Raw genomic sequence first — 17772 nt, 5'->3', positions numbered from 1 at the left:
GTTAGAGTTGATGCGACTTGACAAGGTCACTCAGCTGCAGCAGGACCAGGATTTGAACCCTGGTCGATCTGTTCCCAAGGCAGGTGCTCTTTCCTCCAGGCCGGGTTAGGCTTTTGGCTTCTAAAAGGCATCAACAGGTGAGATGGACGATACTGGGCCTGGGTATACCCATCACTTGGGAGATGGGAGGCAGAGGCAAGATGAGGGGCTGGGCAGGCACTGATCACAAGGATGGCCCTTCAATAAAACTGGGGAGAGAAGAGCAGGAGACACAAGGATCTAGGGACATGGAGAACCCTGAGGTCAGCCTGATATCTGCCCACCTGTCTGCCTGCACCTTTTGACCTGAGGAAAAACCCTAGGCTCACCTGGGTCAGATGCCCGAGTCCCCACTCTACTATCGACTGGCTCCGTTACCTGAGACAAGGTACTCTACCTCCGGAGCCTCGCTCTCCCTGGCTGTGAAATGGTCTCCCTCCTCACTCCACCTGCACAACGTCTTGCACACAAGGCAGGTGCTTACCCCAGCATCACGCTCCTGTGTTCTCTGGGCCTCCCTACCCCCACCACCCCCAACCCCCTTCCTGGGAATGGGCTCTGGGCTTGTCAGGGTGCCAGCCAGCTGTCAACCCCGCCCGGGCTGACCAGTTAATGAGTGATCAGGGTGCTGGAGGCCAGCCTATAAAAAGCTGCCAGATGAGGAAGCAGGTGGGAGCCAGGTGGACGGCGGCGGGACACAGAGAGAGCGAGATGGCCAGCAGGGCGGTGTCAGGGTGCCTGCTGTGTGCGGTTGCCCTGGTCTTCCTCGTGCTGCTACAGGGCACACAGTCAGTCTACATCCAGGTTTGTCCTGAAGGTCCCCATGGTGAGAGGCTGGGATGGAGACGGAATGCTGGGAAACTCACTAAGGACAGTCCAGGACCCAGGGCTCAGCCCAACACCCAATCACACCACAGGGGCCAAAAGAGCAGGTGGGTGGAAGCCGCTGGAACGCCAGTGACAAGGATGACAGTAATGATAACAATAAAAGATGGTCATTCTTCATTGCTCTCCTCAAGTGCCCATCCCGGTCAGAGGTCAGATAGGGAATCAGACATAGTGCCTGCCCTTGAAGAGCCCAGAAGGAGAGGGAGACTTCTTTAATGCTCCCACAACTCTCTGTATTCTCCCACGTGTGGGTGGAGAGGGGATGAAGGCCACCAGAGAAGTTTGCTCGGAGAGTTAACTCCAGCTGACATTGCAGGATGAGCAGGAGGTATCTAGGTACAGAGACCAGATCTGCGCCAGGCAGAGAAATGCCCCAGCATACAGAAAGGCCCCAAGAGAAGACAGCAGGCGGTCCAGGTCTCCTCACAGAGCAGCTGTGAAGCTAGAAGGGGTCTGTCGATGGAGGCAGAGCCTACCTGCAGTGGGGCAAGCTGTCACAGGGCTCCTGGGTAGCACATTCGACTGGGCATCCTTGGGAAGGAATAAGGGAACCCTGAGATGGGGTGTCAGCTTCCCCCTGCAGCCTTGGCCTTGGAGCCCAGCCAGCTAGACTAGGCATTGCCATCATTTTGCCATGTTGGTTCACGGGCAATCACACAGTTATGGGGGGTGGGGGTGGCCTGGGTACCAGGCACCGGGAGGAGTGGAGTTTGACTGTCTCTGTCAGATGAGGTTCAAAGTGGGAAAGAGACGGGCAGCCAGGAATTTGAATCAAAGTCCCCGCTGTCTCCAAAGCCCATGCCTTGAACCACCATGATCACAGCCTTGCTCAACCTCATCTTCCGGTTAGCCTGTGGCATAGGGGGGTGTGAAGTGTCAGGCACCACCTCCCACCTGCCAGGTGATCTTCCACGCCTCGACTTTCCAACTCCATGAGAACAGGGGCGCTCCCTGGTCTCCTGGCAGCACCCTGCCCCCTTCCCTGCTCAGGCTGTGATGCCTGAGGTCTCCTTCCTCCTCCAGTACCAAGGCTTCCAGGTCCAGCTGAAATCGGTGAAGAAGTTGAATGACCTGGTGGGTCAATGGGTGCCCAGCCCCGGCCTGCAAGACCAGAGCCCCCAGCCCTCTGTGTGCCAACACCCGGCCCTGCCGCTGGACCTCCGGCCCATCTGTGCCTCTAAGGATGCAGCTAGCATCTTCCAGGCCTTGAGTGAGTCCCCTCCCCCACAGAGCCCCCGGCCCTCATGTTCTTCCCTCCCTGTGCCCCAGGCCTTCTACCTCGTGTGGTTTGTTAAGCACCTAGTGGCTGAGAATAGGGAGATTCAAGAAACTCAGCCCCTGGCCTTCCTGGCTGAGGGGCTGAAATCAGTCATGCCAGGATCCCCTTCAGTCCCCAGCAGCCTGGCTGGGATAGTTGGCCCACCTCCAACACTTCACAGGTAGGGGGAAGGGACACTGGAAACAGATCCATAAAAATGACTGCAATACATGGGGCAACCAGGGAGGCACAGCGGGGACACAGGAGAGAGATGGCTCATGTCTGGGCTGGCATAAGGGGATCTGAAAGACTTCCAAGAGCGGGTGACATCTAAGCTGAAATGTGAGGGATGAAACAGCTGATCAGGAGAATGCAGGAACTGGCTAGCACTTATTTTTCTCTTTTGATTTTATTGGAGTATCATTAATTTATAATGTTGTGTTGGCTTTGGGTATACAACAAAATGATTCAGTTGTACATATACATCTATTCATTCTTTTCCGGATTCTTTTCTTTGTAACCTTAATCTATAACCTATATCTATATAGGTTAATCTATAACCTCTTAATCTATAACCTATAGATTCTCATATAGGTTATCACAGAATATTGAGTAAAGTTCCTTGCGCTGTACAGTAGGTCCTTGTTGGTTATCTATCATATATATAGTGGTGCTCAGCAGCAAAGAATCTACCTGCAATGCAAGAGACACAGGAGACATGGGTTCAATCCCTGAGTGGGGAAGATCCCCTGGAGGAGGACATGGCACACTCCTGTATTCTTGCCTGGAGAATCCCATGGACAGAGGAGCCTGTTGGGCTACAGTCCACGGGGTCACAAAGTCAGACACGACTGAAGTGACCGAGCACGCATGCACATGTACTAGTGTGTATATGTTCATCCCAGGCTCCTGATTTATCCCTCCCCACATGTTCCCCCTCTGCTAACTATAAGTTTGTTTTGGTATCTGTAAGTCTGTTTCTGTTTTGTGAATAAGTTCATTTGTATCATTTTTTAAAATTAGATTCCACATAGAAGTGGTACCCTGTGGTAATTGTCTTTGTCTGATGGCTGCTGTTGTTCCATTGTTTATTCCCTTAGTCCTGTCCAACACTTTGTGACCCCATGGACTGTAGCCCACCAGGGTCCTCTGTCCATGGGGTTTCCCAGGCAAGAACACTGGATTGGGTTACCATTTCCTTCTTCAGGGGATCTTCCCAATCCAGGGATTGAGCATTTATCTCCTGCATTGGCAGGGGGATTCTTTACCTCTAAGCCACCAGGGAAGCCTGACTTTCTTCACTTAGTATGATCATCTCTAGTAGCCAGTATTTACTGAGCACTTACTTAGTACCAGGCCCTGGGTCAACCCCTTTGCCTGCCCGCTATCCTCACAACCCCTTGGCCAGGTTGATACTGTCTGTTGAGCAGGCAGGAAAACTAGGCAGGGCTTGAGTGACTCGCCCAGGCACTGCTAGGAGGACAGGACATGGGACTTGAGCCCAAGCCTCTCACTCTGCTTTTAAACTTTCTTGCTCTCGACCTGTGACACAGATACCAGGCCCCTCCCTCAGACCCTCTCAGAGGCAGGCCTTCTCTGGCTGCCTGGTCAATGACTCTCTGGACCATGGATGTTTCAGGTTCAGCTGACAAGTGTTTTCCTCCACCCAGGGACCATCGCTAACGATGACTGTGAGCTGTGTGTGAATGTTGCCTGTACCGGCTGCAGCTGAGATGGCCTGGGTGCCCTGAGCTCACCCAGGAACCTTGCCCCCACCAGTACACTGCCTTCAGAGCCCCCACTCCCATCCAGGCTCTGGGGGTCCCCACCACCGCAGTCATCCCCCCTCCTCCAGGGCCCGACAGCTGGAACTAGTGCAAAGCAATTGGACCCACAGTAGGAGAAGAGTTTGGTTCCTGGAACTACCCTGCTGCTGAATAAAGATTCTCCACCTACACTCGGAGCCAGGCGTCCATTTGTTCATCCCCAGGAGGCTTGAGCAGAGCTTCCCAGGAAGCTGGGTAGGTTGGACCCCTGAGTTAGGCGTTTTCCTTGTTTCCTTGTCTGTGGAGTTGGTTCATTAAGCTCTGTTTCATATCAGAGGAGTGAGGCTGTGAATGGAAATGTGTCGCCTGGGATCACAGAGCTGCGAAGCCACAGAGCACCCAAACCTATCTGACCCCCAAGCTAAGCTCAGGGCCTGGCCCAGCTGCAGAGCCAGAGCCTCTGTGCTCCTGATGGAGTTGGGGGGATGATAAGGGGAGAATAGGGGAGGATGGGGGAGGAACGGGGGCTCCCTCCTAACGGTGGAAGTGCGGTGGGACAGGTGGAGAGAAGAGCCACTCAGTGCCCCTTCTGGGCTGATTCTGCCCACCCACCCCAACCCTCCGCTGCCTTAGTGCACCCTTGTCCCCCTTCCTGGGCTCCCCAGGACCATCTGGCCAGCTCCAGGTTGGAGGCCTTCCTTCCCTCTCTTCACCCTGGTGGCCCTGAGGAATATTAATGATACCAGCATCTGCTACACCCTAGGCACTGCTCTGAACTGTCTGCGGATATTAACTCACTGAGTTCTCACAACAGTCCAGGGCAGCAGATACTTCATCATTACCACGTCCACTTTACAACTGAGGGACCGAGGTACAGAGAGAGCTAATGAGCCCGGGCTCACAGGCTCAGCAAGGTGGCAAAGCAGGCTTCTTCCCAGGAAGTCTGGGCCAGGGTCTCTGCTCTGAACCGCCATGTTACTGTCTCCCTGTGACCTCAGTCCCTGACCACAGCTGAGGACACCCAAGGCAGGATGGCCTGCAGCCACCGTCTTCCTCCAAGGGCCTTCCGAGCTCTTCTTCAGGCTGGGAATTCCTGGGAGAAGGACTTCCCAGGATGGCTTCCTCCTCGGCCTCTGTCCCAGGCAACCAGAGAGTAGAAAATCCTTGGGCCGTGCAAAAGGGCCATGCCCTCTGAACACAGATCCCAGGGCCACGGCCATGGTGAATTCCTCCAGACCAGCTGCCCCTCCTGAGGCCAGAAGCCTCTCAGGCCACACACTCCAGCTCCTTCCTCTGCTCCCCTCACAGGGGCCTTTGCAAGGCCTCCTACATCTCTCTGGGCTCCTCTCATTCCTCTGTCATCACTGCCTCCCCATTCCCACAACCCCTGCCAGGTCAGAGATTCCTTCTTGCCCTGCACCCTGCAGGCTACCTATGCCCACCATGCCAGAGGTACATCGCAGCACAGTGCCCCTTACCCTTCTGAGGCTCCTCAGTGCCATCTCTCAAGTCTAAACTGAGCCCAGCCCCATTTGGCCTTGTCTCCTACCTGCCTGGGGAGGAGCCAGTAAAGGCAACTGCCACTGAGGGAGCACCTACTATATGCGAGGCACATGGTGGAGCCATCTGCACAGAAATAACAATAACAACGTCAGCAAAGTGCTCACACCGGGCCCCGGGGACCTCTAAAAGCCTTTCCTCTATTACCCCATTTTAATCTTCACTCAGGGCTATACAGTAGGGATTCTTGTCATTCCCATTTTACAGATGAGGAAACTGAGGAAAGAATAGGCTAACTAACCTGCTGAAAGTCATACAACTGGTAAAAAGCAATGCCTGAACTAACAGAGTTTGGCTTCAGAGTGGGAGCTTGAAGTGTTTCTGCCCCACCACCATTCTCATCAAGTGCCCCTGCAACCTTGGGAGGAGGGATCTGTTATCATCTCCGTTCTCAGAGGAGGAAACCAAGTCTCCAAGAAGGATACAGAGCCCATCAATGACAAGGTCAGGCTCAAACCCAGCCCTGTGCATCTCCTGGGTTCTATGTCTTCCAGGCTGAACCATTTCAGTGTCGTGGACCTTCCTGAGTCTGTGTTTGCATTAAACCCCATCCATTTTCTGAAATGCCTTCTGCCTCTCTCCCTTCACCCTGATTTTGAAATTACATCCATCCCAGTGCAAATTCCAAGGGCTAATGCAAACACCCTGCCTCCTATCGCCATTCACAGAGCCTTCCCACCCTCCGCCCCCGCGCTGAAGATGCCTCACCCTCTGAATCCTGAAGCCCAGGGAACCCTGCCAGAATCACCCTGGGGCACTTCCTCTTCCTTCCCTAGGAAGGGCCCCATGGCCTCCTTTTCCCTCATTCCCTCTACCTTTCTTTGTTCTTTGTATTTTGTTTTGTTGGTTTGACCATTAATTGAACGCTTTCCTGTTTGCATATAATCTGAACTTTACTTGCATTACACACACATTTACAAACACTATTTCACCTTGTCTGGGTGTGTGCTATGTGTGTGCATGCTAAGTCGCTTCAGTCATGTCCAGCTCTTTGCGACTCCATGGACTGTTACCACCAGACTCCTCTCTCGGTCGGATTCTCCAGGCAAGAATACTGGAGTGGGTTGCCATTTCCTTCTCCAGGGGATCTTCCTGACCCAGGGATGGAACCCGAGTCTCTTATGCCGCCTGCACTGGCAGGAGGTTTCTTTACCACTGGCGCCTCCTGGGAAGCTGGTACAATTACAATCTCAGTTTCACAGAGGAGGAGACAAGGCTCAGAGTGGGAAAGCGACTTTTCAAACATCGCGTAGTGCGTGGAAGACCTTAGCAGGACCGCAGGGCTCAAACGATGTAGCTGTTGCTTGCTCTGCCCTGCGTGTACAGGATCAGCCCCTTGACGGGCCTCACCTGCCCTGGGGCTCAGAGGGACTTCCCCAGACTCCGAAGCCATTAATCCACAGGGAGGCCCAGGGAGCAGCAAGGATGAGGGGGCATAAGGACTTCTCCTGGAAGGGTGAGGAAAGTCTGCTCTCTGAGAGGAGGCACAGAGGTGAGGACTTGGTCCCTGAGCAGGAGTGATGTGGCCAGGAGTGTAGAAAGTGGCGCAGAGGACATGGTGAGAACTATGACTTGGGGTGTGGGCCCTGGGGGCAGGGGTGCAGGCATGAGGCAACGCTTAAGTGGTCAATGCAGGGCTAGATCCTGAGGCCCCTTGAACACTCTCCGGCCAGGGGCTGACCGCATAGCCCCTCCGTGCCTGTGTTGGTCATCCAAAGCAGCTCAAGTGCTCTCATGTGGTTTAGTGGCCTTGATGACCCCGAGGATGGTGAAACAAAAGCAGAGGTTCCACCTCCCTCATTGATGGATGGTGGATTCAAGTCCCCTCAGCATCTGTGCAGGGGGCAGCCCGAGAGGGTGCTGGCTTAGCAGAAAGAGTGGGGTGCTTGCCCATAGCACACTAAACCCTGAGCTGGTGAGGGCAGGGTAGGCATCCCTAAAGTGTAATGATGAGTAGACTGACGGATAAAAGAAGGAACGAACGCAACAAAGAGGGCTCTGGAATCTGGTTTATTAGCCGCGGGTGGGCATGGACCTTGGGAAGCATCAGCAGCTCCGGTGGGGGCAGGGGTTGGGCACCCCTCAGGCTGCTCTCCTCACTCCTGCATTCGGGGTAGGTTGAGCTGTGAGGAGGAGGAGAGCCCGGCGAGGGAGGGACAGGAGGCAGGGAGTACCATCTGTTCTAGCATCCAGCACAGGCCGCGTACGCGCAAATCTCACACGTGCTTGGATCCGCCGCGATGGCCCCTGGACCGGAGAGACGAAGCCCCGTGAGAGCAGCTTCCCTTCCCCAAAGCTCTCTCCCTCACCTGAGCCAGAGTTTGGACACCCGCCACCCAGGAGAAACCCAGGCCTGTCCTTTCTGACCACTGGGGCTTTTCACAACAAACCAGGACACAATTACCACTCAAGCCAGCCAATTAGAAGAGTCTACTCAGACCGGGGCTACAGCTGAGATCAGAAGAACCCGGAAGCACAACAGAGGGCTTAACAGACCCACCAATCAGAGTAGAGCTTGTCCTGGAATCCCACCAATCATAACACATCTCTCCCTCGAGCGCTACAAATCCGGGAGTCCATGGGCCCCCGGCTCTTCAGAGAGAGGGTTACTCACCCAGCCTGTCCAGGATCTCCTGGGCGTTGGGCTCCTTGCAAAGAGGCCTGAGTTCTTCGGGAAAATTAGGCAAGCTACAAAGGTTGGGAGCGATGAGTCCTCCAGAATTTCTAGGGATCCTAGGCTCCTGGAGCTCCGGGAGGTCCTTGAGCTTCTTCACCGACTCCAGAGAAAAGGAGAAGTCTCCATCCTGAGAGAGACATGTCCGGAGTGTGAGGCCAGGCTGCAGCCTGCTCCCTGACTGCCTCCTCCAGGAGTGACCCCTCTCCCGGCCCAGAGGCACTTAAGCAGTGTTCGCCGCACATGGCCGCCAGGTGCTCCGCCGCGGGGCAATATGAGGTGGTCAGAGTTCAGGCTTTACAGCCAGACACTAGGCTTGTATCCTGGTTTTGCTTTGGAACCACGAACAAGTCATTACAATCCGGGAGCCTAGGTTCTACATGTTATATGAGTAATGGAGAAAACAGACACGAAGTGTCAGGGACACAATAGGTGTCTACTAGTGGGAGCCATGGTGCCCATCTGCGGGGAGAGACCCAGCGCTGGGACCAGATTCAGGCTTCCTGAATCCACGTGGCTGTACCCAGGTTGTCTTCACCTCTGCCTGAGAGAGGTGTGGGCTGATCCCCTGGCCCCCAGCTCCAGCCTGGTGCCTGACTGATGTTTGAGAAGCAATAAAAGGCCTCTTGGGGCCTGACTGTGGAGCCAGAGCGGGGCCCCCAGTTAGTGCCAGGCTGGCCTTTAGCTGGCATCCACACCAGTAGGGATGCCCTCCTGTCAGGACCTTCAGGGTGTCCAGGTGATTTCTGAGATCCAGGTCAGGGCTTTGGCTGAGAAGTAAGGTCTGGAGCGAAACTGAGCTCCTTCACTTCCCAACCACGTGCCCATGAAAAGTTACAAACTCTAAGGGTCTGTTTTCCCCCTCTAAGAAAAGGGACTAGCAATCCCTTCTTCATCCTGGGGCCCAGTGAGACACCAGTGGAGCCTGGTCACGGCAAGCACTCTAAATTGGCTAGTCACTTGCCCTTCCCTAACTGTTTCTCTTGTCTCTTCCTGATCTTTCTATGAGTTTGAAAATGAAAGGTGTAAGAGGCAGGGCTGACAAGGAGATCTGTGGGGCAGAACCAAGCCTTAGACATACCCCACCCTCAGTCCCCAGGGAGGGGTTACTTTATCAGAGGACAGGCCCTACACCCTGGAGGTAGAGAGCAGTCTGGGCAACAGTGGGGACAGACAACTTACCTTCACGATGACTCCCCCTGTCAGGGTGGCCCAGGCTCCAAGGAGGCACAGGGCAGACAACAGGCAAGTGTTCATGGTGGCAGCACCCAGGAGAGAGGAGTGACTGGTTCTGGATGCCAGGGGGAAACAGTGGGACTTTTAAAGAGGGCAGGGTTACTGAGTAACTCAGGAGTCTTGATGAGCATCTCAGCTGCTTGATGGTCAATTCAATCCTAATCAGATAAGGCTTAAGACCGCCCTGGCAGATAAGAGATCAGTCCAGGGAACCGTCAGAGCCCCGGCCCCTCCCTGGACTCCCACTTTAACCCACCACTGGATTGGGTTCTGTGTTCATTCACCAACCACTCACACTCACTGATGGCTCCGGGCCAGGCCATGTGCCAGGGTGGGGCTGCAGACTCCGCCTAGCCCTTATAGAGGGAGGCCCAGGCAGGGGCAGTGCAGGGTTGTTAGGGGAGTGGGTGGGCAAGGGGAATGGAGGGGCCATTCACCCAGCCCAGCGGCAGGGAAGTTCAGGAAGTTTTCCCAAAGGAGGTTGTGCCAGCACCCGGTTTTAGAGAATGAGTGAAAATTTTCTTAGAGAAGGGACCAAAGGTAGAGGGCCATTTTTTGCAGAGAATGCCACATGTGGGATAGCAGGGAACTAAAATAGGTCTGGTAGAAGCGGGGAAATGTAATTCAGCCTGGGGGGAGGAGGAGATTTCAAGGGGGCTTCAAGTCATGAGAGATGAGATGACCAAGGCGGGTACTAGGTTTGGCCACTGTGACTTTGAGAAAGGACTCAGCTCTGTCATCCATAGGCCTGGATTCAAGCCCCATTTACTGCCCCATTTCGATGTGTGTGAATTTGGGCAAATTGTTTCATCTCTGAACTTCAGAACTCCCTGTATTTCCTCTGGGGACCAACATGATAATGCATATCTCATGGGAGTGAGAATTAATGAGGTTAGAAAGATGCTTACCTCAATGCCTGGAACACAGAAAGCGTACAGTACAGCCCGCTGAGTTATCATTACTTTGATCAACAGCAGCGCAGCTTCTGGTTCCCTTTGGCCCTTCTGGGGATCAATCGCCTGGTCTGAGCCACGGTCTGTTCTCATCCTGCGCTGGGTCTGCTGTCCTATCCATATAGCAAGTTCAGATCATCCTTGAAAGTTATTTCTCCTCCTTCCTGATTCCCTTGACCCCTGCTTCTCTCACCATCTCCCCCTCCCTCCACCACATCCCTTTCTTTTTTCTGCTCCCCCTCCCACAACTAACTCAGCCTAATCGCCTCCATCCTGGTCTTTCCTGCCAAGCTCAACTCTGACTTTGAATATGTGGTTCCATTTGCCTTGGAAGGTTTTTCCTTCCTCGTCATTAGGTGAACTCCTACTTAAACGTTAAGGCCCATATCCAATAACCCCCACTGCATCCTCAGCTAAATAATAACCTCTCTTTGTTCTCACAGAACCAGATAACATTCCCTACCTGGGATCTTGTTGAGTTGGGTTACTTGGGTGTGTGTCTTTGCTCCTCTAGACTCTGACCCCCATGAACTCTATACCCTGGCATAGTGCTTGTTTATTGTGTTGTTTTTGAGCAGAGCCTCCAGGACACAGAGGAAGGGCAGCCCTAGGAGCTGCTTTGTTCTAATCTACAAACCAATCTGGCTGGAAGCCAGGGAGGCTCCAAACAAAGAGGTGGGGGTGGGAATCCCAGGGTGGGGAGAGTCAACACTGTAGGGGAAATTGTAGGGAACTTCAAAGGGGTTCAACCCCAGGGAGGAGCAAGAAACACTTGGTTATCCTGCCCTCTCAGGCTAATCCTCAGAACCAGACTAAACTTCCCTCCTTTTCTAGTGTGCGTGTGTGTGTGTGTGTGTGTGTGTGTGTGTGTGTACACAGAGGTGTATGTGTAAACTGAAGTGTGTTAGTGTGTGTGAGGGGTATGTATATATGCTGAAGTCTACATATCCAGAACAGCCATGTGGTGGCCTCTGCTAGCTGAGAGTTGGGTGGGAGTAAACACCGGTGGAGGGTTAGGTATGGACAGGGTACAGAAGGATTATGGATGGAGTTTGGGTTGAAGGTAAGGCTAGAATCAGGGTAGAATTTATTGTGACTGGGATGGAGGTGAGCACATGTACACACCAGGAGGAGTGCAGCTGAGGTTGCTGCTGCCGTTGGAATTGGGGTTGGGTGAACTTGAGCTGGGCTAGTGTGGAAGCTGGATTAAGACCACTCAATAGGTTTCCAATTGGGACTGGAGTTACCTTAGGGCAAGATGAAGTAGCAGAGAGTGATAGGAGTTCAGGTTGGGACTCGAATTCAAGTTTGGGTCAGGATCAGGGTGGAGCTGAGCTTGGGCATGGGGTAAGGGTCAGGGTAAGGGTTAGAATTGGGGGTGCAGCTAGGATTGGGTTGACGTGGGGACTGTGCCTGACATGGAGGTAGGTTGGGGTTAGGTTCAGGTTCTGCGCTTGGTTAAGGTTGGAGTTGAGTCTGCAGTTGGAGATGGAGGAGTGGGTGGGGGTCAGGTCTGTGACTGGGGTTGGATCTGGAGCTGAACTGGGATTCAGTTTAGCATCAAGGATGGGGTTGAATAGGCTGCTATGAGATGAAGGAGCCCTGTCTCTGGTTTCCTTTGGTTTTTCAGTTCTTTTCCCTCTCGAGGCACCATGCGATTAGTGGTAAAGGGAGGGGGCTTTGGTCTTGAAGCCTCTTTCCCCATATCCCCTTAGCCAGGGCTGACCTAGTACACAGCAGGGGTGGGGTGGGTGGGGGTCTAGGTGCATGGGAGTGACACAGCTCCACACTGTGGGAAAGAGGAAATGGCTCCCGGGCCTCAGCCCTTTGGGCCTGACCCTCCCCAACCCTGCCTCTGACATCTACCCTGGGAAACCAGTACCCTCCCTCTCTCTCCCCGCCAATTCCCTGGCCCAACCTGGGCCCCGGTGTGGATCCAGGCCCCCTCCCTCCTCTCCTGCATTGAAGCTGCTGGATCTTGGGGCCCTCTTGGAAGCCTGGGGTTCTGGACCACCCCAGGCTCACACCTGAGTCCTATGGTCTTGGTTCCCCAGCACCCCGACACCCCTCATCATTCCTTATAGGCAGCAAGTGGGTCGGTCTGGGTTGTTTGGGGCCACTCACATCCAAGGCCACCTCTTCTGACAAACTCCTGAAGCTCCATAGCCTACCAAGCCATACCACTTCTACCTGCCTCCCCACGTGAGAACCCATCAGTGGCTGCCCAACACCATCAGAAGGAAGCCCAGACTCTCTGTCAAAGCTCGTCATGGTCAGCTCCCTGCTCACTTTTCACAAGGATCCCAAGTCTCCCTAGGAGTGGGCTGGAAAGAAGGAGCCCAGACCTGGGGCCCTGTAGGTCAGTGGTCCCAACATTTTTCCACCAGGAACTGGTTTCATGAAAGACAGTTTTTTCCATGGACCAGGGTGGGTGGGTGGCAAATGGTTTGGGAATGATTCAAGTGCTTACATTTGCTGTGTACTTTATTTCTATTATTATTACATCATCTCCACCTCTGATCACCAGGCATGAGACCCCAGAGATTGGGGATTTCTGATATTGGTAGAATAACTCCAGTTTTGGAGCCAGGCGGCCCTCAGTAGAGTTCCCGCTCATCAATGAATAGTTGTGTGCTCTCTCTGAGCCTCAGTTTCTACATCAGAAAAATGGAAACAATGACAAGTATATTGTGGATTTTGAATTGCCTGGAAAACTTTTCTCACTGGCTTCTAGCCCTAGCAAGCCTGTATTAGGACCATATCTGTCCCCTGGGCTCCATCAGCTTCCTATTCTTTCCCCTGATAAAACCAACCAATCTGTGCCGCCCTCTCTCCTGCAGACTCCTGAGAGCAGAGCCTGTGTCTTGCTCCGTGGTGGCCCCAGTACCCACACAAGGCTTGGAACTTAGCAGCTACCCCTGATCCCGCAGGAGAGCAGAACCAGTGAACCAATGAAGTTGCTCAGTTGTGTCCAAATCTTTGCGACCCCATGAAGCGTAGCCCACCAGGCTCCTCCATCCATGGAATTTTCCAGGCAAGAGTACTGAATGGGTTGCAATTTCCTTCTCCAGGGGATCTTCCTGACCCAGGGATCGAACCCAGGTCTCCTGCATCACAGGCAGACGCTTTACCATCTGAGCCACTAGGGAAGCCTGGAGACCAGACAGGTTGTGGTATTTGGACTAATCACAACATTAACAGTAACAGGAAACGAGGATTAAACACTTGGTCTTGGTACGTGCTTTACAGGTGTGGAAACCAGACCCCAGCCTGCAGCCCAGCCACCCCTCACCCACTCTTGCAGCTGCCGGGATGCCCCCTGCTATTGGGGTGCCCTCTGGACTCTGTGAGGTTGCCGACCGCCATTGTTTTGACCTAGAGGTTGTTGAACTCTTGGGTTGGGGTGACCTCACCATGGTTCCAGTGTGCCTGTTAAATCTGGGTACCCTGAGGCCCAGTTCTTCCAGGCCTGGTGGCTCTGCTTCCCTGAGGGCGGGAGGCCTCAGCTGACCCTAGGAAGGAAGGCCTAGAGCAGAGCCCAGGTGGGAGGCTGTAGACTCCCATATTGACCTGTGTGACCATGAGGAGGGTGTGGCCCACAGTTCACAGCCTCCCCATCCCGCTTGTAAACACGTCCTGGACATTCTTCCGAGAGCCCAGAACCGCCTGAGGAAGACATCCCGATGTATGTGAACCTCCTAACAGCTCTGGGAATACATGAAGAGTCACCGTAGAACCCTACTTTATAGGTGCAGACACTGAAGTTCAGAGGCCTGGAGAGGTTAAGACGCCACAACTTCCCCGAGGGCGCGGGCAGACGCTTCGGGCGCAGTGGCCCTGGTGGTGCTCAGCGTGAGGGCACCTAGCCAACAGAGAGGGAGGCGCAGACATGAGCAGGGGGCAGGCCGGCTCAGCCTAGAAGAAGGCACAACTTTTCAGACTCATTGCCAAGGTGAACTTGGCAGCAGCTGCGGTCACAAAGCTATAAATTCCAGAGCAGAGGCCAGTTCTCACAAGTGCCAAAGAAAAGCTGAAACTTCTCCTTGGTTCATCCCTCCTGCCCTGTCTTCCTGGCCCCCAGACTCCCAATCTTCACAGAAGGAGAAGAAAGATGCAGCCACTGAGTCAGACCCTGTTTTACCGCGATGCCCATTTTACAGAGGAGGAAAGTGGACAACTGAGTGGGAATTTGAAGCCTGTTGGCTTGAGCTGAAGTCCAGGTGGGGGTTTAGGGCTCCCTCCCCCCTCCCCAGGTGCTGGGGTGGGCAGGATCTCTCCCGTGATGCTCTGGGGGGCAGCTGGGGAGTAGACAGAGGGTGTGTCTGGTTGTTTGCTCGGCGCTGTCATCTCATGCCCCCGTGGCCTGGTGAGGATGAGGCACCTGGGGAGCTCCATTCACCATCTGCTCCCCACATGGCAGGCCAGCAGCTGCCTCATCCCCCCAGCAGCTACCCCCCCCCCCCCGACCCCAGTCACCTGTGGGCATCAACCACAGAAACAACCCCTGCACCCAAAGGCTGTCAGGGAAGGAAGGAGACCCATCTGGAGCTCCTGCCATGTGCCCCAGAGCACAGACTAGAGGGAAGAGATGACACAGGCACCCCCCTGGGGCTCCTCGGGGAGAAAGGTCCCCCTGGGGCCATGTCTGGGGACACTTTCCAGGCCAGGTGGTGTTTGAATGGGGCCTTGATCAATGGGAGGATTTGGACCGACAGAGATGGGGGCTGCACAGAAAAGGCTGGCATCAGAAAGCCCAGAGTTAGGAGGATGGGCTGAAGCAGAGAGTGACACCCTCTGGCTGTGGGTGAGCAGTCAGAGGAAGCTCTACACATCAAGCGGAGGCATTTTGCCCTCGACTTGCTGACCGTGGGAAACGATGGAGGAGTGGAGAGCTGTGATTTAGAAACACCATCATGGCCCTTGGTGTTGGGAGTGGACCATCTAGGCATGGCTGCTGCACTGGTCTAGGAGAGAAGGGGTGTGTTCCACCCCCATGGTGCCGCGGGAGGGCCAGGGGTGATTGGAAGGATGGTGTTGCAGGAGAATGATGGGTCTTGGCCTGTGGAAGAGAAGCAAGGGAAGGGGGCAAGAAGGGAAGGTAGATGGGCCCTTGGGACCTGCAATGTGCCAGGGCCTGGGCTGGCTGCTTCCAACTGACTGCTCAAGGATGGTCTCAACCCTTTAATCCCATTATACAGATGAGGAAACTGAGGCTCGGAGGGGGCAATGTCTTGCTCAGATGGAATTTTAGGTTCTTCTGACTGCAGAGGCTATGCTGTTTCCATTGTCTCAGGTGTGATTCTGGCCTTTGAGGCCTGCAGGGAACATGCTGAGGCATAGGCCAGCAGCTCACAGTAGACCAGTTTCTGGTCTGACCAGGAAATTCTGGGGGGTGAGGGGACAAGGAGGAAGGTAGGAGCTGCCCCGGGGCAGGAACAGGTGGTTTAGATAGATCTGGGTGCCTGTCCAAAGGGCCACAGCAGGAAGGAGCAGTGACAGGGGCCAGGTCAGGAATATGATGAGAAAGGGGGGAAAAGAGATCTGAGGATCCTAACCCCAGCTCTATCCTCAGGCAAGTGTCTCCCAGGGCGGGGGCCGTAGGGGAAGACACAAGTGGCTGATGAGGTCAGGAGCCGTCCGGCCGTCCCTTCCAACAGAATGCTTTCTCTCCTGTCTGCGGTTCGTGGTCACACACAGGCACACCAAGGCACACGGTCAGTCATACAGGCAACACACATACCCGGGCACAGACACACAAGCACACACACACAGGGTCTTGCTCACATGCTCGCAAGGCCACACGAGCACAGTCAGCACCCGCGGCTACCCTGACTTACGGGACCTGCACACACACGCGCCCCCCACCCCGACCCCACCCCAGGCGCAGCTCACACACTCACACGCTCTCGGAGGACTGTTCCCGGGAAGGCCTCTGCCTGTGGACGTCATTCAGGTGTGGGAAGGGTGAGAAGTGTCCTCAGGCGTCTTTATTGCCACTGTTGGGACAGGAAGTTGCCCCTCTGACCTTCTGGGGGCTGCGTCCTGAGATGGGTGGCATTCACCCAGTGACGTCAGCTCAGGCTAGGGTGGGGTGGGTTGGAATGGGTGTGGAGACTGGCCCTGAGAAAGGTCAAGGGCAACCAGGGAGTGTTGTGGAAGAGGTCATAGGCCTTGGTGCCAAGAGCAGACCGGAGTAAGGTAGCTCTGGGTCCCCATCCCTTGCCAACCTCTGACGGTGACCTTGGGCAAATGACTTCACCTCTCTGAATGGCAATGTCTAGCAGTAAAATGGAGATAAATGACATCAACCTCCAAGGCACTGGGAGTGCTAACTCAGATAACGGCTGTCAAGTGCTGGGCACAGGGCCTGGCAAATAGTGGCAATAATCATAATGCTTGTGATGGCCAAAGGGGTTGATGTGTGAGTGGGGGTGGGGGGCTTGGAGGGAGGGGTGGGAGGACAAGGGTGGATGTACAGTGGCAAGGCTTGTGGCTGGCCTGACCATGGCCCTCCCCACACCTGCCCAAATAATGCATCAACTGAGGTCCCAGAGGAGCAGAGCCTCAGGAAACTCAGCTGGGGTGGATGGGGGCCCGACCTTCTCCACCCTAACCTTGGAGTAGGGGACAGTGGGCTCAAGTGTGGCTGGGCCAGGGCAGCAGGCTCAGGTACTATTGTTCAGTAGCTAAGTTATGTCCGACTCTTTGCAACCCCATGGATTCCAGCATGCCAGGCTTCCTTGTCCTTCACTATCTTGCCCAGAGTTTGCTCAAACTCATGTCTTTTGAGTCAGTGGTGCCATCCAACCATCTCTGTTGCCCCGTTCTCTTCCTGTCCTCAATCTTTCCAAGCACCAGGGTCTTTTCTAACGAGTCAGCTCTTCACAACAGATGGCTGAAGTATTGGAGCTTCAGCTTCAGCATCAGTCCTTCCAATGAATATTCAGGACCGACTTCCTTTAGGATGGACTGCTTTGATTTCCTTGCCGTCCAAGGGACTCTCAAGAGTCTTCTCCAGCATGCTGCTGGAAAGCATCAATTCTTCGACACTCAGCCTTCTTTATAGTCCAACTCTCACATCCGCACATGACTACTGGAAAAACCATAGCTTTGACTAGATGGACCTTTGCTGGCAAAGTGACGTCTCTGCTCAGAGGCTGCTCTAGAGTGGGCCCCACTCCAGACTAGAGGGGGCTCCTTGGCTCCCTCCAGCAAGCTCTCATGATGAGTGAACAGATTCTGAGGTCTGGGCTCTGGGGGTCCCTGTCTATCTGGAGGAGCAGCCAGCTCCGTGAGGGCTGCAGAGGAGAGAACACAGCACTCGTGGTAAAAGGAAGCCTTCCAAACGAGGAAGAGGACACAGCTGGTGGCCCTGCGCCCTCTGGTGGCCTCTGCTCC

General features: G+C 54.5%; 2 protein-coding genes across 2 annotated transcripts; one reads left to right on the top strand and one right to left on the bottom strand.

Annotated features, from left to right (window-relative positions):
* The first annotated feature begins 750 nt into the window (after nucleotides 1–750).
* Nucleotides 751–3917, top strand: GUCA2B (guanylate cyclase activator 2B). The gene is made up of 3 exons (XM_065929930.1): nucleotides 751–843; nucleotides 1951–2137; nucleotides 3856–3917. Exons 1-3 carry the CDS (start codon nucleotides 751–753, stop codon nucleotides 3915–3917), a joined length of 342 nt encoding a protein of 113 aa, XP_065786002.1.
* A 3776-nt stretch (nucleotides 3918–7693) lies between these two features.
* On the bottom strand, nucleotides 7694–9442 carry GUCA2A (guanylate cyclase activator 2A). The gene is made up of 3 exons (XM_065929915.1): nucleotides 9368–9442; nucleotides 8126–8315; nucleotides 7694–7758 (listed from the first exon to the last, which is right to left on the bottom strand). Exons 1-3 carry the CDS (start codon nucleotides 9440–9442, stop codon nucleotides 7694–7696), a joined length of 330 nt encoding a protein of 109 aa, XP_065785987.1.
* Between the last annotated feature and the right edge of the window lie 8330 nt (nucleotides 9443–17772).

This window comes from Muntiacus reevesi, chromosome 1, assembly GCF_963930625.1.
Source record: "Muntiacus reevesi chromosome 1, mMunRee1.1, whole genome shotgun sequence".
In the NCBI taxonomy this organism is placed as follows: Eukaryota; Metazoa; Chordata; class Mammalia; order Artiodactyla; family Cervidae; genus Muntiacus; species Muntiacus reevesi.
This window is presented reverse-complemented; position numbering and strand designations above follow the sequence as displayed.